This window comes from Mustela nigripes, chromosome 15, assembly GCF_022355385.1.
Source record: "Mustela nigripes isolate SB6536 chromosome 15, MUSNIG.SB6536, whole genome shotgun sequence".
NCBI classification, from domain to species: Eukaryota; Metazoa; Chordata; class Mammalia; order Carnivora; family Mustelidae; genus Mustela; species Mustela nigripes.
Genome location: NC_081571.1, coordinates 24,136,996 through 24,164,455, shown reverse-complemented (window position 1 = coordinate 24,164,455; position 27,460 = coordinate 24,136,996). Strand labels below are relative to the sequence as shown.

Genomic DNA, 27,460 nt, shown 5'->3' with positions numbered 1-27,460 from the left:
GAGGGGAGGTCTTTCCTCAGCAAAACAGCACCGAGAGCGGTAAGAGGCTTCAGCTGGGAGCAAAGCCGCGTCCAAACAGCTCAAAAAAGGGAGCCGGGAAAACTTTCGCCAGCCTCCCCCCACCCTTTCTCTCCTCCTCGGAAAAAACGCCAGCAGAGATGCCAACGGTGCCTCGCCTGGCGGCGCAGACAGCGGCCAGGACACAGCGCCCCGCGGACCCGCCGCCGGGGGGCCGGGGGCCCGGGGGGCCGAGGCCCGCAGCCGGAGGGAGGGAGCGGGCAGGACGGGACGCGCCAGCCCGGCCTGTCGGGAAGGGAAGCAAGCAGAGGGGCAGGGGCGGAAGCGGCCCCCGCGAGCTCGGGCCCGAGCCTCACCGGCTACCTGGGACGCCAAGCAGCTGTCTCACGCCGTCCCGCCGGGCCCAGCCGCGGGAAGCTCCGAAGCTCCGCGGGCCGGAGAGTCGCCTGCGAGCAGCGGCCGGGACGCCGGGCGAAGGGGAGGAGCAGGGGGCGGGCGCCAGGGGCCGGGCTGCCGGGTCACGTGGCGGGGCCGCCTCACGTGACGTCGACGCCGCGCGCCGGGCGACCCCGGGCTTAGCCTCCTGACAGGCGGGGGCCGCGGGCCGGTGAGTCTGGGCTCTAGGGCGGGGGTCTCTGAGGAGAGTCGCGGTGGAGCTCGGTGACCGCCGAGACTCGCAGGCTCTTGTCTCAGGGAGCCGTGGACGCTCGAGGGGCTGGTTCCCGCCGCTCTCCCCGAGGGCTGGTGGAGCCGTGGGTTCGGCCGGCCAGCCTCCCCGAGCGCCCCAGGACGGAAAAGCGACTGCAGACTGCTCTCCCCGCCCCGTGGCGCGCCCTGCTCCCTCTGCGCTCCCCTGGTGGGGCTGCTGGGGACAAAGGGTTTCGGAGGAGAGGCTCGTTTAACTCCAGAGATGTCTCCCCCCGCCCTTTCCTACCCGTCCGAGAGCAGCTGCGCTAGGCCGGAGGGGAGGGAGCGCGGCAAGTGCCCCGGGATCTGGAGGAGGGACGGAGGGAGGCAGGCATAGGGCCCAGGGGAGGCAAGGAAGGCTGACCTACCGCGGAAGCATGCCCCCGGGTCGTAAGGGACCTAAGACAGCAAATGACCCAACCCTTTTCTTATTATAAATTGTAAACTGAGGCCGGGGTTGCTTGATGCTGCTCCAGCGTGTCCTCTGTTGAGACCGCAGTCATCTTTATAATAAAGTACTGTATGTACAGCCTTTTTGAAAACTCCAGTTGGCTCCATAGGCCGCAGGCTAAAGTCCAAACCTACCGGCATAACTTTCTAAGCAATGTTGTTCAAACTTACCTTTCCCACTTGAACTCCCCTGAATAAACAGAAAAACATTTCTAAGTTAATCCATTAGAAGAAGGCTGCTTTTTCGCATCTTCCGGCACTCGCTCAGCAGTGCTCTAGGCTCTGGCTCCACAGAATTCCCGATTTCCTTGACTACTCAGCTTTCACTGGATTACTGTTTCCCTAAATTGCTTTACTCACCTTTGCAGTCATTCATTCCTTCACCACTCTCTGCAGTCACTACCCCTTCCCACTTAAATAAAATCAGAGTCACTTAAAGCATTATAACAGGTTTTATTCAGAAACTATTATAATAGTGCGATCAAGCCCAGTTGTATACTGAAGTCTCTTTTCTCCTATTGCCAATATTTCCTGAATAACATCTGTTTTACTGCTTTAACTATTGTGGGGTTCCGGTTATTTTTAACAACAGCCCTAGGTACTCATCAGTCTCCTACTCATCTTTCAAAATCCAGATCAAATACCACCTACTCTTGTCTTCCTTCTCTGCATCCTCTTCCCTGTTTCAATAGCTTCAGCACTTAAAATTCATTCAGACAGTGTCTGCAGTAACTTCTTCCCGATTTCCTGACAACTATGTATTCTGATATATAAGTCTCATACTGCCTAGAAATGTACTGTACCTTTTGTATAAGAGGTGAATTGTCTATTGCTATCTTCTTCCTTAGATTATGAAGTCTTTGAAACAGGACTTCTGGGCTTAATACAGTGCCCTCAAAATCCCCTGAGTGAAGGTCAATATAGTAAACCCTCCGTAGCCACTGTTACCAAGGTAGTAACAGTCCGTGGATTTACTCCCTCTGCGCTTACTTTGTTAAAAAAAAAAAAAAAAATCCACACACAAAAACTGAAGTCAGTTTCTTTACGCTATTGATCAAAATAGCTTCTGTAAAACCTATTTGAGAAAAATATTAAGGTTTGGGATTTGAGTCATCAAATATTTCCTGAGCTCTCACTGCTTATCATGTGCTAGATGCTATACTTGGAACATCTTTAAGGATAAAAGGTTAGATAAGATGTGGTTGCTGATCTCAAGGAATATGGAGTTTGTTTCATTATTCCAGTACAGCATGAAAAGTATGCCAGGTGAACGCGAAGGAAGGACCACTGTTAGAAGGCCAGGAAAAAAACTTCCTGGGAAAATGAATTTGGAGGACATGTAGTAGTTCGATGGAAGGGAGAAAAAGGCCTTCCAGAAGAGAGAACAGTGTGTTCAAAGGTAGGAAGACATGAAACAGTATTATTTATTTAGGAAAAGTGAGCAACCCTGTATAGCTGGAATTGGCGATCTCGTTTACCTCTGGGACAAAGGAAACCTAATTGGTTAACATTGCTGTACTTGAAAGACTGATCTATTATTAGTATTAGTGTTATTTATTGCATTAACTTTCCCTCAGACAAATCATAGACTCTCAACCTAAAATTGGCCTGTGGACTAGTGCTAGGTGATTTTTTAACTTTTTTTTTCCAACTTCAAAAGCTCTGTGTAATTGTTATCTAAAAGTAGCAAAATTACTTGTTCCAAACAAGATTATTTTAGAGCACTTTAAACTACTGGGCAAAATAACTCAATTTACAGGTAATACTTTAAGGAAGAAACTGGATTCTACCCAGTTTCTACCCAGCGAGGAGGGAAACCCCTCTTAGTGTTCATGCTAAGACAGGACTATGCTTGCAAAAAGTATCCGTAAGAACCTAATGAGCGGTGCCTGGGTGGCTTAAGCATCTGCCTTTGGCTCAGGTTGTGATCCCAGATCAGGCTCTCTGCTTGGGGGGTGGTCTGCCTCTCCTTCTCCATCTGCTCATCCTCTCTCTCTTGCTCTCTGTCTCAAATAAATAAATGAAGTTCTAAAAAAGAAAAACACTACCCTAATGAAATACATTTAGTGTAAGCTTTAAGGTAGAGTGGGACGTAGGAGAACAATTCTAATTACAATTGGGAGCTTCAGAATTTCATTTTAAAGATTAATGTCTTGGGTGCTCAGTTGTTAAGCATCTGCCTTTGGCTCAGATCATGAACCCAGTGTCCTGGGATTGAGCCCCACATCAGGCTCTCTGCTCAGCCAGGACCCTGCTTCTCCCTCTGCCTGCCACTGCCCCTGCTTGTATTCTCTCTGTGTCAAAAAAATAAAATTAAAAAAAAGTAATCTCTCAGTAAATGGAAAATTAGAACATCGTCTTTTGTTTGCTCCCTTTTCCTCCAGTGTGCTCTTCTGTGAGTCTCAATTTGGCCAGGTGTGGATCAGCCAATTCCATGCCACTTCATTCAGCTGGACTAGCTAACACTTGATGGCACACCTCTTACACAATCTTCTTTGTCAAGAAAATCTTCTGGGTGCCTGGGTGGCTCAGTGGGTTGGGGACTGCCTTCAGCTCGGGTCATGATCCCAGGGTTCTAGGATCGAGCCCCACATCGGGCTCTCTGCTCTGCAGGGAGCCTGCTTCCTCCTCTCTCTCTCTGCCTGCCTCTCTGCCTACTTGTGATCTCTGTCAAATAAATAAATAAAATCTCAAAAAAAAAAAAATGTTTAAAAAAAAAAATCTTCTGAAGGTCCCTTAGGCAGACACTGTTTTTCATAGGCCACTGGAAAGTTCTTAATGTTGGGCAAGCAAAACTAAAAGAGATTTCAGTTACGTCTTCAAAGATTTAAATATTAGTTCTTCTGAGAGAATAAAAACAGCTGGGAGCTGTTTTTAATAAAGTCTCCAACTTTTCCTTTCTTGTGGTTGGTCAAGACTGAGAGAAACAAGCCAGAGAATGGGGCACCTGGGTGACTCAGTTGGTTGAGCATCTGACTCTTGGCTCAAGTCATGATCTCAAGATCGAGTAATTGAGTCCTGCATCAGGCTCCATGTTCCAGTGGGGAGCCTGCCTGAGATGCTCTCTGTCCTTCTCCCTGCTCACATGCACTCACTCTCTCTCTTGCTCAATAAATAAACAAACTCTTAAAAAAAAAAAAAAAAAAGAAGAAGAAGAAGAAGAAGAAGCAAGAAAACCATCAACTCTTGTAACAGCTAAGTAGGGAACATTTATGTCCCTATATAAGATTGCTTCCCTATTTATGTAATACATGGTTGTAATACACAGACATCTGTCCTGACAGCTGCAAAAACAATATAATTACTTTGAGAGTCGAGGATGGCATAAGCCTTAGGATTCTAAGTGATTTTATAGATGCTACAAAAATATAGAATCTACCTAGAAAGAGATTCCACCTTGATTTTTTTTTTAAGATTTATTTATTTGAGAGAGAGGAAGAGGGTGTAAGGAGGGAGGGTGAGGAGGGAGGGGCAGACAGAGAGGGAGAGAGAGAGAATCCCAAGCAGACTCCCTGCTGAGCAGGGAGCGGAGGAAGGTTTCCTGTTGTCTCACAACCTGAAGATCATGATCTGAGCTGAAATCAAGAGCTGGACACTCAACCAAACACCAATTGATTTTCCATTAGCTTAACTGGACAGGTAAACATGATCAGTCACAATTAGTTTTACAACTTCAATTATTATCAACCAAACTACTTTGGGGATAATTTCTGCTCTTATGGTTGGGATAAATAAACATAAAACAGGGAAGGGAGAAGATTGAGCAAAATGGTAATGGAGAATTGGAAAAGAATGTTTATGCTAATTCCATTTTTCTATCACCCCAAGAACACATAAATAAGCAAACAGGTGTCTTAGCACTGGATAGGTAGTAAAGTACTCTGCAGGTTGATTTCTTCCCCTGCACTGAGGCCGATGCTATGCTGAACAGGTGACATAAAGACATAAACCTACTCTGTTCCCTAGATCAGGCGTGAGACCCTCTGAAGCATAGCACTTGTGTGTGTGATGCTTCTACATAAGACCACTTTCTGCATAAAACTGATCCAAGACACTCTGTTTAAAGTTACTTCCTTGTCCTTGGTCAGATGAAAGAGCTTGTTAATATAGAACCCCTGCACCATCCACCTGAACTGACAGTGCCATATTTCCTTTATTCATCATCAGTGGTCCTGGGGCCACCTTCATCTAGCTATGGCAGCACCATCAGGAGCTACATGGTTCATTAGGAAGCCACCAGCTTCTGGAGGAGTTATGAGGTCTTTTATCTTCCAGGGAGCTAGATTTTTGGCTGCAATGGACTCTGAAGCAGGACTGATCCTCTGGGTATTAGTATGTATCTTGATGACTGCCTGCAGTGATGCAAGGCTGATGATGGGGGGTAGTGGGAATATTCTCAGATGGGGTTAACTTCATTGGTTTGAAATATTGCAGGTGACGTTACCTGGGACAAACAAAATGACACTATGAGGAAACAATCAGACAAATCCAGAATGGGGGACAAGAGTACTCCTAGCCTTGGTCTCTTCAAAAAGTTAAGTCTGTTGGGGAAAAGAGAGAGGGTGACTGTTCCAGTTTAAATGATACTAAAGAAAAGTGATATTCAAATGTAATACATGAACCTTGGGTGGAATCATGGTTGAAATGTTTTTTTAAAGCTGTAACAGTTTTTTGTGGAGAATCATAGAAATTTAATATGGGCTGAATATTAGATATTGGATGATTTTTTCAAAAGATTTTTATTTATTTGTCAGAGAGAGAGAGAGAGCACACGTGCACAAGCAGTCAGAGGCAGAGAGAGAACCAGGCTCCCTGCCAATCAAGGAGCCTGATGCGGGACTCAATCCCAGGACGCCAGGATCATGACCTGAGCTGAAGGCAGTGGCCCAAGTGACTGAGCTACCCATGCATCCCAGATATTGGATGATTTTTAAAGCATTCTGTTATTTATTCAGATATGATCACAGTAATATTGAGAATATCCTTATTGGTATGAGATGCATGCCTGAGTGTTAAGGACAGAGTGTCATGAATTCTGCAGATGGTTCAGCAAACTATCTAACAACAACAACAAAAAAAAACCAAATTGATACTGTACATATACTTATCCATGAAAAGAGAGAGCAAATACGACAAAATGTTAAATCTGGGAAATGGTTTTTGTATGTGCCTTTAAATTTTGAAATTCTCATAGTAAAATGTTAGAGAGTAGGATGAGATGTGACCTTTATACTCCAAACTAAGAAAGCAGGACATTTCAGTAATTTATTTATTCAAAAAGATCTTTTGAATGCCTACTGTGTGCTAAACACTATATTAAACTTGGGTATATCCTGGTGAAAAAACAGTAACAATCTCTCTCTTGGAAGCTATGCTCTACCAGCCTATCTCTCCTTTAAGACTGAAGGACTTACTCTCCCAGCTTCTAAGAAAGCTATGCGTTGACAGACCTCTTCAGTCATTTTCTTAACTCAGAATGCTACCTTATCCAAAATCACGCCCCTTGTAGGAGCAGCTTGCAAGAAATGACTGATCAGTGGGGGATGGTTAAGACCAAACTCCCTCACCTCAATAAGAGAAAATTCTAAAGAATTGTCCTAGCTTCAGAACCTCCCACAAGGTGGCTGAGCCCTGGTTGTGACCGTACTGAAGCTCATTTTCTCCTTCTGCCCAATCTTGCTTCCATGGCTTTCCTCCACAGATTCTGAGAGCATCTACCATTGAAGAAGCATTATACACTCAAGTAGAATGACTTAGCCAGTTAGCCAAAATTTAAAGTGTCAGACAGCCTTTCCATCAGCCACCCCAGTACTGGCACAGCTGATTCATGAACAGAGAAGACATGGTAACAAGGAGGAAAGCTATACATGGGTCCAGCAGCATGATCTCCCACTGTCCTGCTGGCAACAGGAATCATTGCTGACACTCAATACTGACACTCAATCCCTTGAAGATACCAAACAGCCCCTTGCTGAAAAGGAAACCATATTGGACTCCTCCCACCCTGGATGAGGCAGTCATTCATTTCAGCATGAATAGACTCATGTGCTATGGGTTTGCCCTTCCTGCCTGCTGAGCCTCAGCCAACATGACTGTCCAAGGGCTTCCGTTGTATTTGATCCACCATTATGGCACCCCACATATCATTGCATCCAATCAAGGAACCCATTGCATAGCAGAGGAGATGTGGCAGTGGGCATATGGCTGTGGAATCCACTTGGGACCCATCCCACGGCATACCACCCAGAAAGCTTGGCTGAAGTACCAGCTTGGAGATGATATCCCATGAATAAAGTGCCACCCTCCAAGGTGCAGTCATGCTCTGAATCAGTCACCATTGGATGATGCTGTATCCATCACAGAAGAACACCTGCGAGTGGGATCAAAGGTGTTGAAGCAGAAGAGTCTCTATATACCATCAATCCCAGTGACCCACTTGGGGGAATTTGTGCTTTTCATCCTCACAAGTATAATCACAAGTTTAAAGTTCTTGGTTCCCACAGGGGAAATATTTATACCAGGAAACACAGCAAGAGTCTTCAGTGAACTTAAAGCTATACCACCACCCAGCATTTTGGGCCCTTCAGGCCCAATTCCAGCAGGCCAGCAAAAGGTCCTCATGGAGGTAGTTGACTCTTGTTATTAAGAGGCAGTAGAGCTACGATTACACGGTGGAGACAGGGAGGCATATGTTTGGTGTCCCAGTAATAACTAGGGCATCTTTTAGTACTTGTGCAATGTTGATGGCAAATGGACAAGGGCAGCAGGTGCAGCCCAAGAAGGACATGATAAACAGGAACTGGAACTCACCAGTTTTAAGAACCTGTCACTCCACTAGGTAAGTCACCTAAATCTTCAGAGGTGCTAATCAACAGTGAGGAGAATCTAAAACGGACTGCAGAAGAGAGAGGGGATGAGTACTGCTTGCAGACTAATGCCAGCTACAACAGCAGGGGGGTGTCGTTCATCCTATTAACCTTCCTTTTACAAGTTTCTCTCCAGGGCACAGGTCCGTTGGGAGTTCTGCAAGAAGCTACTTTCAGAACTCATGTGAGGAAAGCACATCTGCACAAGGCATGGACCATAGGTTGTACTACTGCCCTGTCCAGACCAGACATGTCAGTCCTCTGAGGAAGTGCTTTGGCTGAAGAGAATTGCTTTGCCCAAAGATGGGCCTCTTTCTGGGGTCCGCTGCCCAATGGGGGCCCCTATCTTGCTTTCTTTTGTTCTCAACTGGGGTTGGTTAGAATACTCCCTAATAACTTCCTACGTGCTAGTCTCCATCTCAGAGTTGACTTACATGTGACAGTCTCCCCTGGGCAGATGACAGTGTGGAGGAGAAGACAAACAGGTGAATACATTTGTTATTTGTTCTCTGAAGGAAATAAACAATAGCAAATAAAGGGAAGTGGTACTTGGAGAGGATGTGGCATTTAAGCCAGGAACCATACAATAGACTGAAGCTGGCCATGTGAGGAGCAGGTAGGAGAGAGAGGATGTTTCAGAAAGAGAGATTCTTGGATGAGGCTTTTTCCAAAGAACTTGGTGTGTTGAAGTACCACTTAGAGCTTTGCAGTCTTTTAAAGGATTTTCTTTCAAACGCAATAGGAGGCTTTTAAGGGATATTTTTAGGACAGAGTAAAATGCTGTGGTTTATTTTTTTAAAAATTCTCTCTGATACACTGCAGAGAACAGGTTGGATGAGAGGAAACCATTAAGGAGTTTATTACAATGTCGTGAAACATGACCTGAAGTTTGCCCCTTTCCTCTAAACCACGTTCCAGGTGCCCCAAACCGTAGGATTCCCTGCCCAGACAGCTCCGACCCACTTCCAGAACCTTCATGGGCCTCTTCCTTATGTCCAACCCCCAAGAACAGATTTCATACACTTAGGACCATGGGGTGTCCGGGAAGAGGCTGTTTGTGGGGCTTGGAAATGGAATGTCCACAGACATGTGTGTGAAGCTCCTGGTGGTAAAGGATGGAGCCAGGACTGGGAACCATGGAGGGTGAGCTGGGAGGCAGGGGCCTGGGTGGTGATCTCTCCTTACCCGCCCCCAGGATTCCAAGAATCCTAAATTCAAGGCTCGGTCATCTGGGTCCTTAAAAAGTTGTATTTGTCAAAATAGGAGGATAGAACATACTTTATTTAACAAGTTGTTTGCTTGTTTTTGGAACTTAAATTTTTTTAGACATATTGTACATGGGCCTCCGCTTGTAATTTTGCCCTGGGTTCTGTGAATGTTTGGGATGAGCCTGAACGTCACACTGCCTACAAAGACTGATATATAGACAAAGCTGGCTTCTTGTCACAAGCAGTAGATGCCAGAGGATAATGGAACAATATCCTCAAAGGGTGGAGGAAAATATCTGTTAATCTAGAATTCTCTATCCAGCAAAACTAGCATTCAGAGGTAAGAATAAAGATATCGTCAAACCAAGACTAAGAGAATTTCCCACTCACAGACCCAGAAGGTAGAAAAATAAACCTGGAAGAAAAGATCAGAATGCAAGAATCAATGATGAGTAAAGAAATCAATAGAACAATGGCAAATCTAAGTAAACACTGATTACAGAAAATTACCAAATTTAGACAATAAACACAGGATGAAACTAGCAATCAAATTGAAGGTGAAAGGCAATATTCAGAGTTAAAACATTCTACAGTCCTTATGATATTGAAAATAAAATGTAAAACATTTTCAGCTATAACTTTTAATATGTTTAAGGTAAACATTTTTTTTTTTTTTTATTGACAGAGAGAAATCACAAGTAGATGGAGAGGCAGGCAGAGAGAGAGAGAGAGAGGGAAGCAGGCTCCCTGCTGAGCAGAGAGCCCAACGCGGGACTCGATCCCAGGACCCTGAGATCATGACCTGAGCCGAAGGCAGCGGCTTAACCCACTGAGCCACCCAGGCGCCCCGAGGTAAACATATTTTTTTAATTTTTTAAAAGATGTTATTTATTTATTAGACACAGAGAGAGAGAGAGAGAGAGAGATCACAAGTAGGCAGAGAGGCAGGCAGAGAGAGAAGGGGAAGCAGGCTCCCCACTGAGCAGAGAGTCTGAAGCGGGGCTCGATCCCAGGACCCTGAGATCATGACCTGAGCCGAAGGCAGCGGCTTTAACCCACTGAGCCACTCAGGTGCCCCTAAAGTAAACATCTTAAGCAAACATGCAAACAAAAAGAAACTTAAAAAGTAAATAGGAGGGAGCCTGGGTGATCTCAGCTCAGGTTTTAATCTCAGGTTCATGAGTTCAAGCCCCATATTGGGCTACATGCTGGGCATGGAGCCTATTTAAAAAAAATTTTTTTTTTAAGATTTTATTAATTTTTGTCAGAGAGAGAGCACAAGCAAGAGAAGTGGCAGGCAGAGGGAGAAGAAGTCTGCCTGCTGAGCAGGGAGCCTGCTGAGCAGTGGTACTTGATCTCAGGACTCTGGGATCATGACCCAAGCCAAAAGCAGACACTTAACTGTCTGAGCCACCCAAGCATCCCCCTCCAAAAAAATTTTTTTTGAGTTAGGATGAAGGACAAAAAAAGCAAAAAGCAAAGTAAGCTTAATAATACATACCAAATTATCTTCATTTCAATATGGAACATCAGGCACTAATTTATTCTTTGTAAATTTCCTCTAACCCAAACCACTGACCATTAAAATACCTCCTTTCCCACAATTGTCCCCCAACTATAAATTATTATTTATCTCTGAAGAAAATTTTATGAGTTATTACTCTTTATTCTTATAAAGCTCTTTGGAAGATAGATACTAAAATGTTACAGGAAATCTCATAAACCTGGGACTTTCAAACCAATGAGCTGATTATCAATAACTGCACAGACTCTATTTTCTGTGGGGAATGTAAAACCAAAAAAACATAGCTCTTGTCATCAAACTGCTTGCAGTCTGATTAAGGAGAAACAAGCTATATAAACCACCTGAAAATAAACTCTAGCACAGAAGACCGCAAATGGTAGGAGCCTCGGATTGGATAATGTTACAGCCTGAGCGGCTCAGTCCTTGAAGCGTCCAGCTCTTGGTTTTGGCTCAGTTATGATCTCAGGGTCCTGAGACTGAGCCCAGTGTAGGGTACCGTGCTTAGTAAGGAGTCTGGTAGAGATTCTCTCTCTCCCTCTGCCTCTGCCCCTCCACTACTCTGTGCTTGCACTAGGTCTCTCACAAATAAATAAATAAATCTTTTTAAAAAATTTGACAGTTCAGTGCAAGTGGTACCCCTGCCAACCAGGATATCCTGGAGGACTTTGACTGAGTACATGAAATTTGATTTGGGCTTTATGTGAGGTAGAATTTCATTAGAGAAAACTGAGAATAGGTATTAATAAAAGCACTGAAGGGGCACCTGGCGGTCTAGTTGGTTTAGTGTGGGACTCTTGATCTTGTGATTGTGAGTTTGAGCCCCACGTTGGGTGTAGAGATCTTAAATAAAATCTTAAATCTTAAATAAAATCTTAAAAATGAAAAAATAAAAGTACTAAAAATCAAAAAGTGTTGGAGCAAAGAAAGAAAACATTTTTAATATAAAAGGTAAGCATTGTATAATATACCGAGAGAGAAATCACTGAATCATAACACTAATATCATCACAAGGAAGAAAATTTTAAAATATTATTTTAAAGACAGTACCAACTTGAATTTTTTTATTTGATTTTCTTTCTTTTATATCTGGTTAATTTTTCAAAAAAATAGCAAATATAAATGCAAAATATTAATCATGACTTTCTGCAAATTACATACACAAGTAGTTCAGCTTTTTACTGCTTCCACACACAACTTTATTTCTTAGACTTTCTCTAGCTTTCAAAAAAAAAAAAGAGAGAGAGAAAAAGAAAAAGAACCAGATCTTATATACTGCAGAAGATTCTCCATACTATTGCTGTGTTTGAAGTCCAGAGTTTTAGGCTCTTGGCTTATATTTATTTATTTTAAGATTATTTCTTTATTTATTTGAGAGAGAGAGAGAGAGAACATGAGCAGGGGGTGAGGAACAGAGGGAGAGGGAGAAGCAAGATACCCGATGAGCAGGGAGCCTAATGAGGGGCTTGATCCCAGGACCCTGAGATCATGACCTGAGCTAAAGGCAGATGCTTAACTGATTGAGCTACCCAGGCACCTCTACATTTATTAATTTTTAACAAGATTTTATTTATTTATTTATGAGTGAGAGAGAGGAGCAGAGGGAGAGAGCAAGCAGACTCCATGGAGCTTGATTCTACCACCCTGAGATTATGACCTGAGCCAAGAGTGAGAAGTTCAACTGACTGAGCCACCCGGCACCTCCTGGTTTATATTTAGAGTCATGATATTAATAACATCTCACATTTATTAAGCAGGTATTGTGTGTGGTGTTGTGCTAAGTGCTCTACATGCTATTTTAGTTGATGTTAGCTGTCATAATAGATAAGCCCCAGAATCTCAATGTCTTAACAAAATAGAAGTTTGTTTCTCACTCATAGGGCATTCAAAATGATGGTTCCTAACAGGCACAAAGCTCTCCTCCAAGATGCGATTTGGGGGCCAAGTTTCCTTCCGCGTTGTCGTTCCACCATCTTCAAAAGTGGCTTCCATGAGAAACCTGCAGAAGCTGAAAGAGCAAAGAGGATCACAATGGGAGATGTGGGACTCCAGCCCAGGATCCTGGGATCATGACCTGAGCTGAAGGCAGATGGTTAACCCACTGAGCCACAAAGGCATCCCTGAATATACGATCTTGACAAACTAAGAACTTAAGTCATCCTCTCTAAAAGTTACCTTCCTAAAATATGTGGTTTTAGGTAGTTAAATCCAAACGTTAAGATTTGTTTCTTTTTTTAAGATTGTTTTTCCCCGTTTGGGCCTGAAGAGGGAGACTAGAGAGTAAGCCTGCCACCTTGTGGCGCGGGCCTGAACCTACAGTCTGTTAAATTTCTTTCCTTTGCTTCTAGTTTACTTACTAACCAACCTATACGTGATGCTGCCTGGTAAGAAATTCACACTAAGGGGCACCTGGGTGGCTCAGTGAGTTGAGCCTCTGCCTTCAGCTCAGGTCATGATCTCAGGGTCCTGGGGTGGAGCCCCCTATCGGGCTTTCTGCTTAGCGGGGAGCCTGCTTCCCTTTCTCTCTCTCTGCCTGCCTCTCTGCCAGCTTGTGATTTCTGTCTGTCAAATAAATAAATAAAATCTTTTAAAAAATTAATAAGAAAGAAAGAAAGAAAAGAAATTCACACCAAATTCAAATTATACATATATTTTTAAATTTCAAGATGCATTCTTTCATCTAATTCTAAAATTATTGCAACATTTCTAAACCTGTTACAGGGGTGACCAACTTTAAAACATGGCCCAGACACATGTTTACCAGAGGTTACTTCAGTGCTTCACAAACCAGGAAACAAACTCAGCAATGAGGAGGACTTATTTTCAGCCCACTCAAAAGTTAATCAGTGAGCCAGATGAGAAAGCAGATTTCCCAGTTGTGCAATAGGTACGTATGGGCTATTCAAATGTAAATGGAGCAGCCCTATGAAGACGGAGAGTCATAATTTACATAGGGTTCAACATTTCCTACAGTTTTAACAGTACCTAAGCTTACTATGTTATAACACGCCCAGCAGATACTTCCCCGCCCTTCCCTGGATTTAGCAAAACGGGAAGAACATCTAACATTGTTTAAAAGGCAGTAGATCTAGGGGCGCCTGGGTGGCTCAGTGGGTTAAGCCGCTGCCTTCGGCTCAGGTCATGATCTCAGAGTCCTGGGATCGAGTCCCGCATCGGGCTCTCTGCTCAGCGGAGAGCCTGCTTCTCTCTCTCTCTCTCTCTCTGCCTGCCTCTCCATCTACTTGTGATTTCTCTCTGTCAAATAAATAAATAAAATCTTTAAAAAAAAAAAAATAAAAGGCAGTAGATCTAGCAGGTAGCTAAATGGAAGTCTGGTATTTCTGCTTCTTCTAACACTTGGTTTCAAATGATTGGGGACAGGTCATATCCTGATGCAGTTTTTAAATGTCTCTCCTTTTCTTTAGTCTTATTATTATTTCTTTCTTTTCCCACCACTTGCAAACTCTGAAATACCCATTTCACATGTAACTGCTGAAAGCAGTTAAGAGGAAGAAAAGGTGGTTTGTTTTTTGTTTTGTTTTAATGTTTGAGAGTAAATTTAAAGCCCTTGGAATCCTTTTTTTCTTTTTTCTTTTTCCCTTTTTTGTATGGAAGGTTCATGAGGATAAGCTCATACATTGATATAATGTATTATTCCCATCTAATGAGTTCATTGGGATGGGAACATCCATTTACTATGACTGTGTCAGTATCTCTCTAGGGGAAAAAAGGGGGTGCCAATGGAAATCCAAGACCCTTTACACTTTAGGTTTCTCCTCACCTCTTTACCTCCCCCAGCCTCCTTATCTTTCCCAAGCATGGGTATATACCAAGGTCAAGAACAGCACTTGGGCTATATTTTTTTTAGAGACCAAAAGTATACACATAGTCTTATATTGTATAAATATCTATTCTTTGTGGGAGTTCTCTGCCTTCCCTCTAGAGCAGCCACTGATCTCCTTCTTATCACTACAGCCAGGTAAAATTGGTGCAGGGAATGCGGCACCACTCCCTATTCCAGAAATTTCTCCCACAGATGGCCTTAATCAGCTTAGAGATTGAGTCATATATTCTAGTTCTTGTCCATTTTTCTTTTTGACCTAAATGTTCCAGATCAGCCTTTCCTTACCACTGAACTGATAAATGTGGGCTTAGGAAGGAGACCACTTAATTTTTGTTTGTTTGCTTATTTGTTTCTTTGTTTGTTTAGAGAGAGAGAAACAGCACAAGCAGGTGGAGGGGCAGAGGGAGAGGGAGAAGCAGACTCTCCGCTGAGCAGGAAGCCCAACGAGGGGCTCCATCCCAGGACCCTGAGATCATGACCCGAGCTGAAGGCAGACGCTTCGCCGACTGAGCCACCCAGGTGCCCCCACTTAGCTTTGCTTAACGAGTTCACCATGTGGTCTAATTTAATCTAGTTCCGCAGGATTCTATAGTGGGATTTGAAGCTTTTGTGAAATTAAATGTGCTGTTTAGCGCACCATTGTTAACATTCCCTATTCATGCTTCTTTGTGAAAAATAAATGTACAGTTTCTGTAAGAAAATGTTCACGTTTTAAAAAACAAACCACCCTTTTCTCTATGAATCTCTTTGCGGTATGTGCTGGGTATTGCCAGTCACAATTTGACTATCAGTCAAATTATAATTCCTAAAGAATACTGTCTCACTGAGACTATGGACTCTGAAAAACAATCTGAGGGGTTTGAAGTGGCGGGGGGGTGGGAGGTTGGGGTACCAGGGGGTGGGTATTATAGAGGGCACGGATTGCATGGAGCACTGGGTGTGGTGAAAAAATAATGAATACTGTTTTTCTGAAAATAAATAAACTGAAAAAAAAAAAAGAATACTGTCTCACTTATGTTGTAAAATATTCCAAGATTAAATTTCCAAGGTTTAGAATCTAAAGAGTATTTGGTCTTGTAGTAAATTTCACCTGTGTGGCCAGATTTCACAAATCTGGCACTATAAATTCACCCTTAAAAAGAAGATGTGATATATATGTATGTGTATATATTTGTATATATATATAATAATTACATATATATCACATATATGTGTATGCATGCGCACACACACACACACATGAATACTATGCAGCCATCAAAAGAAATGAAATCTTGCCATTTGCAATGATGTGGATGGAACTAGAGGGCATTATATTGAGCGAAATAAGTCAATCAGAGAAAGACAATTATCATATGATCTCCCTGATAGGAGAAATTTGATGGCAGGGTGGGGAGTTGTGGGGGGTAGGGAAGGAAAAAATGAAACAAGATGGATTGGGAGGGAGACAAGCCATACGAGACTCTAAATCTCACAAAACAAACTGAAGGTTGCTGGGGGGAGGGGGGGTTAGGGAGAGGGTGATGGGGTTATGGACATTGGGGAGGGTATGTGCTATGGTGAGTGCTGTGAAATGCGTAAACCTGGCGATTCACAGACCTGTACCCCTGGGGCTAATAATTCATTATATGTTAATAAAAATAATTTTTAAAAAAGTATTCTCCACAAATATTACTCAGCCATAAAAGCCATAAAAGATCTCTTAAATGAGATCTTACCATTTAAGACAACACGAATGGATCTAGAGAACATTTCCGTAAGTGAAATATATCATACAGAGAAAGATAAATTCCCCGTGATTGTACTTCTATGTAGAATCTAAGAGTCAAGACAAATGAACAAAGGAAAAACAGACTCTTAAATTCACAGAACAAGTTTGTAGGTAGTTGCTAGAGGGGAGATGGGTGGAGGGACGGATAAAATAGACAATGAGGATTAAGAAGTACAGACTTTCCATTGTAAAAGAAATAGGTCATGGAGATGAAAAGTACAGGATGAGACTATAACCAAAAATATTGTAATAATATTGAATGGTGACAGATGGTGACTACACTATTCACAGTGAGCAAGGAGTAGTGTACAGAATTGTCAAATCACTATGTTATACAACTGAAACTAACCTAAAATTGGCCTGTAACCAATCAAATGCAGCAGGAGTGGCCCCCTGAGGCTGGGTCATAAAAGTTGATGCAACTTCCCATTGGTTTACTGTAATACTTACTCTTAGAGCAAATACGGTAATATGATATGTAAAAGCTTCCAAACCCATACCTGGGTGTCAGTAAGTGAATTCATGTACAATAAAGGTGATATTTCTTTCTTTCTTTTTTTTAGAGGGAAGGAGGAGGGATGGGCAGAAAGGGAGGGAATCCCAAGCAGGCTCCACGCTCAGTGTGGAGCCTGACATGGGACTCAATCTCACAACTCTGAGATCATGACCTGAGCCAAAATCAAGAGTCAGATGCTTAACCAATTGTGCCACCTAGGCGCCCCAAGAAAGGTAATATTTCAAGTTAGCCAAGGAAAAAAGATAGCTTATTCAACAAATAGTATTTATTCAATTCATCTAAGCTATTGGTTTTCTTGGCATAAGACTACCCATAATATCTTCTTTGTCAGTTTTTTTGATAGTGATGTCCCTTTTTTAATTCTTCATGATTTTGTTTTCTTCTTAATCAGCCTTATCAACAGTTTATTGATTTTATTAGTCTTTCCAAAGTATCAACTTTTGACTGTGTTCATATTCTCTATTTTTTCTATTTAATTGCTTTTCATTCTTATTTTATTTCTTATTTTGCATTTAGTTTGCTTTTCTTTTTTCCTCTTACTTAGTTAATTGACTTTACATCTTTCTTCTTTTATTATATAAGCATTTAAATGTATAAATTTCCCAGTGGTTTTGCTATAACTCACAAATTTTGGTTCTGTTGTATTTCCATCTTTATTCAGCTCAAAATATTTTCTAATTTCCTTACAACTTCTTCTTTGACTTTTGTGCTATTTAGAAATAGGTTGTTTAATTTCCAAAAATTGGGGGCTTTCCAGATATCTTTCCAGTGTTTATTGCTAATCCCACTTTTGTCACACAGAGGAGTATATTCAGTGTGATTTCAACTCTTATAATTACTGAGGCTTATAACCCACTGTATGATCTATGTTGGGAAATGTTCTGTGCACCTTCATCTGTCCCCAGCGTAATTATTGCACACATTGATCCAGGTAAAAGCAGGCTGGCAGGCTCCATGCTGGGAAACAGACTGCATGTGACCTTGAAGGAGGCAGACTTCAGTAATTCAGAAAATAGAGCACAAACCCACTGGTTGTTACAACATGTCCTCCACTTTGGGGTCTCCTATGGTCATTCTTCCTGGTTCCATGGAACCTCATGGAACAAAAGACAGCTGATGGAGGGGAAAAAGAGGGATAATAAATGAAAAGAAAACACAATGGAAGGGTTGAAAGATAACATTGAAGAAATCTCCCAGAAAGTACTGTGAAAAGGTAAAGATGTAAGAAGGGAAAGAAAAAATACGTATTTTAAAGATTTTATTTATTTATTTAGTTAGTTATTTGAGAGGGAGAAAAATTGGTGGGCAAGGGCAGAGGGAGAGAGAAAGAGCCTCTCAAGCACACTCCCCATTGATCTTGGAACCCAACACGGGGCTCAGTCTCACAACCCTGAGATCATGACCTGAGCCAAAACAAAGAATCAGATGCTTGCTGGACTGAGCCATCCAGGAGGCCCAGAAACAAATTTTTTTAAAAATAAGAGAATAAGTTAAAGTTCAGCAACAAAATAATAGGAATTCCAAAAAGAAGGAACATAAAACATGGATGGGAAGTTTCAGGACGTTCCAAAATGGAAAGTAACTTACTTCTAGCAGTAAGAGGCAGAGGAAAGGGCCCACTGAGTTTCCAGCATAATGGATGAAAATAGACTCATACCAAGTAAAAAGGTTTAAAACCTTTTGGTTTGTAAATCTTCTTAACATTTCTCTCATACAAAACCAAAAAGGTAAATTTAAAAATATAGTAAAATAAAAGGGAAGAATAAAAAAGAAAAGGGGGAAATATTAAAAACACACAAACTTTCACAACATGACAATTTAATTGAAATTTCAGAATTCTTGGAACAAAGTGAAGATTTTGTAAGCTCCCCGAAAGAAAAAGAGTCACAAACGCTGGATCAAGAGTGTAGTCTGGTTTCAGATTCTCAGTAGCAGCAGTGTGAAGCAATGCCTTCTAAGTCCTGAAAGGAAATGATTTCTGTCCTAGAATCTTATATGCAAACAAACCATTAATAAATTGTTAGAGTTTTAAAAAAGACATTTTAAGATTCAAAGTCTAAAAACGTACCTCCCATGCATCTGAGAGGCTACTGAAGGTATGCTCCATCAAAACAACCAAGAAAACCAAGAAAGGGGAAAATCTGGGATGTAAAAGCAGAGGATCCAACACAGGACAGAGGTCAAGGGCATCTCAAAGGAGATGTGCATATGATGTAGAGACCTAGTTCAAGTTGAAGTGGTATGACTTAAGACATAGACACAATAAGGACTCTTATCACCAAACTATCTGCAGTCATTATATTCTCTTTACCTGGAAGAAAAAATTCCCAGGCAAGCTTGGCTCAAATTCCTTTTATTTATTTATGTATGTATTTATTTATTTGACAGACAGAGATCACAAGTAGGCAGAGAGAGAGGAGGAAGCAGGCTCCCCGCTGAGCAGAGAGCACAATGTGGGGCTCGATCCCAGGACCCTGGAATCATGAGCCACCCAGGTTCCCCTTGGCTCGAATTCTTATCTGTATTGGGTGGGCTTTGATCATGTGGCAATGAAGTTTCTCCCCTCTTCTCCATGCCCTACAGACAGGACCACATGACATTACTCCTTTCACCCCAAGAAGTAGTCTGATTTGCTCATTCCTGAGAGTGGAAAGTGGGGTTGATGTAGAATATACAGAGCAATCCATTCCTACTGACCATGTTCCCACTGGATAGCCAGTACTGGGCCCACCAGCAAGGCCTGCTCGCTGCCCCAACTGCGGGAAGCCCTATGCTTCCTAAGATTGTGTCTGTCATGCCTCTGCACACTGACTGCCCCAGGAGGGACTCTTGTAACAAAACTCCCAAGGAAGCCAAATTCAGACCATGACCCAGACACTCTCTTCAGTTTATTTTCATCTAAGAAGGGCAATGTTCCTTCTCCGTAAGATTTTACTTGCTTCTCAGTGTTTGTATAGATCACTTTTTGCATGTATTTATTTAAAAATAGTTGACAAGGGACGCCTGGGTGGCTCAGTTGGTTGGAGGACTGCCTTTGGCTGGGGTCTGGTCCTGGAGTCTCGGGATCGAGGCCTGCATCAGGCTCCCAGTTCCACAGGGAGTCTGCTTCTTCCTCTGGCCTTCTCGGTCATGCTCTCTCTCACTGTCTCTCTCTCAAATAGATAAATAAAATCTTTAAAAAAAAATTTAAAAAGTTGACAAAATTATAGAAAATTGAGAATACAAAAGAAAAACACTAGGCTGGGGCAAATTACTTCATCTTTTTTAGCCTCAGTTTCCACATCTATAAAAGGGGACCAAAATAGCCTCACCTCTCAAAGTTGTTGAGAGGAGTAATGAAATACATGTAGACATTGTATATGATACAGATTAGGGGCTCAACTGATGACTGCTATGTCTTTAAAATCTCAGCTTAATAAGATAATTCGTTTAGTGTAGGAGTATGTGTGTGTGACTGTGTGGATTGTGTTTGTATACACACGAAGCGTGGTAAGGATAAAGCAGAAATAACCTACACTAGCTGGGGTCACGGCAGATTCTGGAGAAGGCAACTTTTGACTTCTTACAGAAGAAGTGTGGAGTGTGACAACTCATTGGAGACCCAGGGGCCTGTGAGCTGTGGCAGAATCACACATTTGGCAAACTGGAATATGCCTCTTACATTTGCTTTTCATATTTTACTCCATAAAATTCCAAAGGTATGCAAAACATAGAGACTAATATAATATGCCCCTGTCGACCTGGCTTTGACAGCTTTCAGTTTAGGGCCAATCTTATATCCAAGCTACTACTTCTCCATTGCTAGATTATTTATAAATTAATCTCAGAATCATACAATTTAATCTATGAATATTTTAGCATTATGCTTCTTGTATTTCTTGAGGTCTTCTCATTATTTAATAAAATCCTATTTAAAAATAACAAAAGAGTAAGTGTGTCTGAGTTAGGATATATACTAATGTGGAAAGATCTCATAAATGTATTGTTCAATATGACAAGCTACCAATATCACAGTTACATTTAAAAGATGCAAACAAAAAATAAACAGTAAAATAGAGGTGTGTGCTCTAAAACATAAGTATATATAGAAGATCACTGCAAAAATGTGTGTCAAACTACTAATCCTGATTACCTCAGAGGAGGGAAGTAGTGATTTAAAGGGTGAACTTGGGGCACCTGGGTGGCTCAATTGATTAAATGTCTGACTCTTGATTTCGGCTCAGGTGATAATCTTAGGGTGATAAGATCGAACCCTGTTTGGGCTCTATGCATAGTGCAGAGACTGCTTGATTTTCTCTCTCTCCCTTTGCCCTTCCCCCACTCACTCTCGCCCTTTCTTTCTAAAATAATAATTTTTTTTTTTTTTAAAGAACAGTGAACTTAAGGGGTGCCTGGCTGGCTCAGTCAGTGAAATACATGACTCTTGACTAGGCTCAGGTCATGATCTCAGGGTTGTGAGACTGAGCCCTGGTGGGGAGCGGGGGCTCCACTTTGGGGATGAACTGGCTGGGATTCTCTACCCCTCCTCTCTCTCTTTGTCCCTCCCTCCCTCTCAAAAACAAAACAAAACAAAAAAAAAAAAGAAAAAGAGAAAAGAGTGAACCTAAGAATTTTGTCCTGTAGACATTTACATTGTTTGACACCCAAATGAGAAACAATATATTCATTATTACTTCCATAATTTTGTTTATAAAAAGAAGAGAATCAAAGCACTCATCTGGGAAATACAGAGAAGTCTCAAGGGTGGATTTGAGTTTCTAGCTATGAAGTGACCTTCCAACCTCCTTCCTAATCGAGTTTTTTTTTTTCCCCTGCCAACTAAAAATACACTATCCAGTTCAGGAACCGGGTCTGATCCAAGAGCAGCTGCTGCTGAGGACCTACTCTGCATTTTGAAACAACCTTGGAGGATAAAGAGCAGCAGCTCACCGTCACCGGTCACCGGTCACCAGCACCGGCACCAGCACGGGCACCAGCACCGGCTCCGAGGCGCTGGGAGCTCATCCCACTTCCGTCTTGGCCTCCGCATCATCCTCCTTGCATACGTTCAGGAGGCAGTCTCTGGCCACTGTTGGCTCTTCCCCCTCCGTGTCAGGAAACTCCTGCAAATGCTGCAAATGCATTAGTCAGGAGTTGAAGCTGCTTGGGTGCAGAGCTTACATCCTTCTGATCTTTCTCAGCTGGCTGTTCCAGAAGGCACACTCCCCTCCACCCCCAACTGCTAGTTCCTTTTCCTCTTGCGTTTTTTTGTTGGTTTTGTTTTCTTTTTGAGAGAGAAAGAGATACTATTTCTGTTTGGAGGGAGAGCAAAGAGAGATAGGCAAGGAAATTCTTCCCTCACCCCCCACTTTGCCAGGTTCCTCATTTGTTTATAAGGAGGGGGCGGTAAACACACACACACACACAAAACAAAACAAAAAAGAGATGGTGTTACCAATAAAATGGAAACTAGAAATAGAAAAGTTCTGGAAGATGAGCTGTGCTGTAAATGTAAAATACAAGGCACTCAGAATGGTAATAATTCTAAATACAATTTATAATGCAAAGCAAAGACAGTTTAAGAGTCTACAATATATTCTGTATCTAATTTTGATACACGATGTCCTAGTCTTCACACACAAAAATGATGCTGACTTCTCCCATTCATACGGCATGCAGATGCATTTTGAAGAGTTGTTTTCTGTTTTTTTGTTTTTGTTTTTTTTTTTTTGTTTTTTAATCATGTGATGGGGCACCTGGGTGCCTCAGTGGGTTAAGCGTCTGTGGCTCAGGTCATGGTCTCAAGGTCCTGGGATAGAGCCCCTATGTCACTCTCCTTGCTCAGTAGGGAGCCTGTTTCTCTCTCTCTCTCTCTGCTTTTCTCCTTGCAAGTAAATGAATAAAATCTCTCTCTCAAGTAAATGAATAAAATCTTTAAAAATAAATAATTAAAAAATCATGCAATAGCCTGTACAAAGCTTTGCTTACAGCTGCTCCATAAAAATCCCATTGTCCTATAAGATATTTGAGCTGAACTAAACTTTACAGTACCTAGTCCAGGCTTTCTTCTCCAAGTCAGCAGCTTCTTCAGCTCCTGTGTACTTCTCTCTCTCTTCCCAGGACTCACACAGAAGGAACCAGAATCAGAGTAATAGCAACCCTGCCCTCTTAACTGCGCCCCAGGCACGCCTTAACCTTGGCCTCCATGTCCTTATCTTCTGCCCATCCTGGTCCTCCTGCAAATCAATCCTGCCAGGATGCCAGGATCCCCATGGATTCATCAGCTGGACAAGACTGAGTCTCATCTTGGTCTGATCTCCCCGCCTCACAGATTAGGATTAGGCAGACAAGTCCTCCTCCAGACATTTCTTTAATGCTTGGAGACTGCTCTTGGGTAATGACAAAGATTCTTTGCTTGGTTAAACTTTAGTCAGACTTCTGAAAGGTCTTCTAGGATCATCTGCACACTTCCTTATAAAATACCATTTTAGAACCCTCCTACCTCTTAACCAGAATGCCCTGCCCTTAATATCTAATCACTTCAAAATCTGATCACGTTCCTCAGCCCCACCATCCCACAGGTGATGTCTGGCCACCTGGCCTGTCTTCAGCAAGAATCCTGTTGGGTCAGTTTAACCAGAATCCCTCTTGACCCCTGATGTTCCTGCTCAGTAATTTCCCATCTGCTGACACCCCTCCCCGATTTTAGCTGTAAATTCCCACTTGCCCGGTCTGGTTGTAAAACGACTACAGCCCACAACACAGGTACCTCCAAGAACTAAGCAACAGTAACAGCAGTTAACAACAGAGTGGTACGCATAACACACGGTGTTTCTGACTTTTCCTAACAGCTCCCTCCTGTTAAAATACCCAGGCCTGGGGCACCTGGGTGGATCAGTGGGTTAAGCCTCTGCCTTCGGCTCAGGTCATGATCTCGGAGCCTGGGATTGAGGCCCGCATCAGGGTCTCTGCTCGGCAGGGAGCTTGCTTCCTCCTCTCTCTCTGCCTGCCTCTCTGCCTACTTGTGATCTCTCTCTGTCAAATAAGTAAATAAAATCTTTAAAATAAAATAAAATACCCGGGCCTAAGGAAAGCAAGGACAATTCCAACAGGATGTTCGCTCTCTACAAAGCACTTCCTCCGTGAGTAGCAGACACGCTAGAAGAGGAGGAGAGGAATAAATCCCAGCAAGATCTTGAGCAAATTATTTACTCTGAGCCCCTTTCTTTATTTGTAAAACAGGAGAGTCATAACCCCCAACTCAATTCTTGCCATTTTAACGGAATAATGCCTGGGAAAGCGGAAAGTACCGCACACATGTGACTGGTCCCAAGAGTCATGTCACTGCAATTGCAGACGCCCACTGGAGAATTGCAGAATCAATGGCTTCTGTTTGGCCATAATTTTTTTTTAAAAACTGTGTTTTCTGGAGGTATCATTGTTTCCTGGAAAAACACGATGACATTGCCCCCCCCCCAAAAATTAAGCAGTAAGTCTAATTGCGCACAGTTCCACCACACTGACACAACTCTTAAATTCTTGACATTTGCCTTCAACATAGTTACTTTTTTAAAGAGTGTTTTAATCATACTTAGGCAGTTTTTAAAAACCTGTAGGGTCCAAGCAAGCAAAAGAATCTCCAGGCTCCAGAAAAATAAATAAATAAATAAATAAATAAATAAATAAATAAATAAATAAAATACTATCAAGAAATGTGTTCTGAGCTGCTGAGAAACGGGGTTGGTGCGAGGCTGGGCACTACCAAGACCTGAGCGGCTGGGGATGTCCGTGCAGCCGGTCCCCCGCGGGAGGGGCTGTGGAGCCCGCCCCGCCCCGACCACCTGCGGAAGGAAGCAGAAAAGGGGAACCAGCCACCGCCACTACAGTTCCTTCTCCTCTTGCTCTTGGGACACCACCGCAGCGCAGAAAGCAGCTGCATGCGAGCGGACTGCCACAGAGGAGGAGCTTTTGGCCGCAGTCTAAGAACACGGAGGTAACTTTACTTTCCCTCTTCCCCCGCTGGCCTGAGGAATGAACGGAGCCTGTCTTATTTCCCTCCAGGGGCAGCCGAAATATCCCCACTACCCGCCCCCCCCTCCCCCGCCCGGGGAGAGATGTCCCTTCCCCAGTCCCAGCCAGGTTTCCCCTAGGTCAGGAAGAGGTCTTGGTTTTAGAAATTGGCCATTTCTAAATAAAAAATGTGAGTCGTGCTCTATGGGCAATGTACCTTGATAAGGCAATGGAAGAAACCACCTGGCTGTGACTCCTAAATTTGTCCTCAGGCAACCGTATTTGAAATAGCCACTGTTTGCAGGACACAGTGCTGGTCCTGAGGGGAGCACCAACGGCCACCCAAGTTACCCAGGCAGACTGTCTTCTTCACTTGGTGCGTGGAACTGGAGCTAGCTTCCACTTCAGGATTTAGGTTTATAGGAAGAAAACAGAGGTGGGAAGCCACAGACTAGAAGGAACTGAAGACATCTTTCGGTCATTCCTACTGAACTAGGTTTTATCTAACTGGAATGAGCTTCCTTTTGCCTCTTTGCTTTAACTACCAAGGAATGTGGATGCCTTGTTGGGCGTCCTCCAGGGAGCCCTTCCCTGACACAGCCCCCTTCCCACCTCCCCCCTCCCCTTCCTGATATAGATCAGCTCCTGGTGACTCATTTGCCCTTACTTCCTGGCCCTTTCAGAGCCCAGGCCCGTGTTTGAAACCTGACATTGTAAAGAGCTTCCTACTTTTGGAGGAGAGGCTCTTCTTCCAGGTGCCTGCGTGGATTTGTGTTCCTCTTGAAAAGAATGGCTGATGTATGCACCTGGCCTCTCTCCCCTAGGGCTTAGCAGTGGCCGCCATGGGTTCTGTGAATTCCCGAGGTCACAAGGCCGAAGCCCAGGTGGTGATGATAGGCCTCGATTCAGCTGGCAAGACCACGCTCCTGTACAAACTGAAGGGCTACCAGCTGGTGGAGACCCTACCCACTGTTGGTTTCAACGTGGAGCCGCTCAAAGTCCCAGGGCACGTGTCTCTGACAATCTGGGATGTCGGGGGGCAGACCCAGCTGAGGGCCAATTGGAAGGACTACCTGGAAGGCACGGATGTCCTCGTGTATGTTCTGGATAGCACAGATGAAGCACGCATGTCCGAGGCAGTGGCTGAGCTCGTGGGAGTCCTGAACGATCCACACATGGCCAGTGTCCCTTTCTTGGTGCTGGCCAACAAGCAGGAGGCACCTGGCGCTCTGCCGCTGCTTGGGATCAGAGACAGGCTGGGCCTGGAGAGATTCCAGGACCGCAGGTGGGAGCTCCGGGCCTGCAGTGCCCTCACCGGGGCCGGGCTGCCCGAGGCCCTGCAGAGCTTGAGAAGGCTCCTGAAATCCCGCTGCCACTGTGTTTCCACGTGAGTGCAGGTGCGGCAGGGAGTGGGGAGAGCGAGAAGACTGGGTCCGGGCCGAGCAGCGTGTCTGTGCCCATACGAACTGAAAGCAGCAGCTGGTCCTTGAGAATCTGAAACTCAGTTTGTCAAAGAAGTCCTTCTGTGCTTGGACAGGATATTTTTCTTCTTGGGGCTTATTGTCACTAGTGTTTATGCTGAAAACTAACTATTCTTTGAATAATAATACTCTAAGGGGGAAAAACGCCTCAACACACTTCTTTGAATAACTCATTACCAAGGGTGAACCGAGCAATTGTAATAGAACAATGAATGGTCGCATTACAATTAAGACCTAAATTCACAGAGGGAAAGGTTTCAAAATCAGATTAAAATATCATCTGGACATCGTCACGATGTTAGGAGTGATTTTTCCCTGGTGCCCTGGGTTTGTGCGATGATCACTCTGCGCACAAGCAGCCAGGGCAAGCAGAGTTGGGTAGGAGATTCTGTCCTCATGGTTTAGAATTTCACTGGGGCAGTTGACCCTGGCTGGGCAAGAGGCTGGGAGTTGGGGCCTTCCAAAATGTATCCTTTTCTCTGGCTCTGATGAACTCTTCTCTACCTTGTATCATCTTGTATTGGTCTTTTTATAAAATGCTTCATTTTTATCTTTTTTTCTTTCTTCTCTGTGCAGTACCTATCTTTCCTTAAAGATCAGTCAAGGATTTCATTCAATTAACAAACAGGTAGAGCATTGAATTTGGGCAAATGGCACTGAGTTTTTAGTTATGAACCAGGCCCTTGAGATGGGAGGTGTGAATTTTGAGGATACATGTAACAGAAATGCTTCTTTCTCATTAAATTTTTTAAAAAGTTGAACATAACATACTACAAGGGTTTTAAGGTGATCTTTACCTAGGAACCATGAAGCTCCTGAAATTATTTACAAAATTATTTATAAAATGTTATGCTTTGAGCCTTTTTGTTGGGGGGGGTGTGGGGGGAAGATCCACAACTTTTATCAGACTTTCAAAGGTTTCTGTGACTCCCAAAAGTTAAGAAACACTGATCTGGTCTTATCTATCATCCACCAGAGGAATACTTCCTATAATTTGAGTGTTTTAATGGCAAGCAGCTTAGATTTGACACCTGCTTTCATGTTAAGCAGCTCTGTTTGTTGGCTTTTCCTACCCTGGACTAAAACCATCCTTATAGCTTCTGATGG

General features: G+C 43.2%; 2 protein-coding genes and 1 long non-coding RNA gene across 11 annotated transcripts in view; 2 read left to right on the top strand and 1 right to left on the bottom strand.

Moving 5' to 3' along the window:
• RCBTB1 (RCC1 and BTB domain containing protein 1) overlaps positions 1-489 on the bottom strand; it is a 52,380-nt gene extending 51,891 nt beyond the window's left edge. For 2 of the 4 annotated variants that reach the window (XM_059377735.1, XM_059377738.1), the window contains exon 1: positions 382-489. The gene's annotated coding sequence lies outside the window, so the exon portion shown is untranslated. Of the gene's footprint in view, positions 1-374 lie in introns of all 4 variants that reach the window. The other 2 variants (XM_059377737.1, XM_059377739.1) reach the window with 1 other exon arrangement.
• Positions 490-546: 57 nt separating this feature from the next.
• LOC132002619 (uncharacterized) lies at positions 547-15,459 on the top strand. 6 transcript variants are annotated; one of them, XR_009399961.1, is made up of 7 exons: positions 556-625; positions 5,431-5,487; positions 5,590-5,689; positions 6,857-7,993; positions 9,915-10,081; positions 13,473-13,638; positions 14,962-15,459. It is a non-coding gene; the product is annotated as an uncharacterized LOC132002619 (long non-coding RNA). The 6 variants fall into 6 exon arrangements; XR_009399960.1 differs by lacking the exon at positions 5,431-5,487; XR_009399963.1 differs by lacking the exons at positions 5,431-5,487; positions 5,590-5,689; positions 6,857-7,993 and adding an exon at positions 12,632-12,949 and having other exon boundaries at positions 547-625.
• Positions 15,460-24,679: 9,220 nt separating this feature from the next.
• Positions 24,680-26,638, top strand: ARL11 (ADP ribosylation factor like GTPase 11). The gene is made up of 2 exons (XM_059377469.1): positions 24,680-24,855; positions 25,697-26,638. The coding sequence occupies exon 2, from the start codon at positions 25,715-25,717 to the stop codon at positions 26,261-26,263; it is 549 nt and encodes a 182-aa protein (XP_059233452.1). The 5' UTR covers positions 24,680-24,855; positions 25,697-25,714; the 3' UTR covers positions 26,264-26,638.
• The last annotated feature ends 822 nt before the right edge of the window (positions 26,639-27,460 follow it).

Excerpts from the sequence above, each read along its gene's own strand:
- ARL11 (XM_059377469.1), top strand. The coding sequence starts at position 25,715 with ATGGGTTCTGTGAATTCCCGAGGTCACAAGGCCGAAGCCCAGGTGGTG.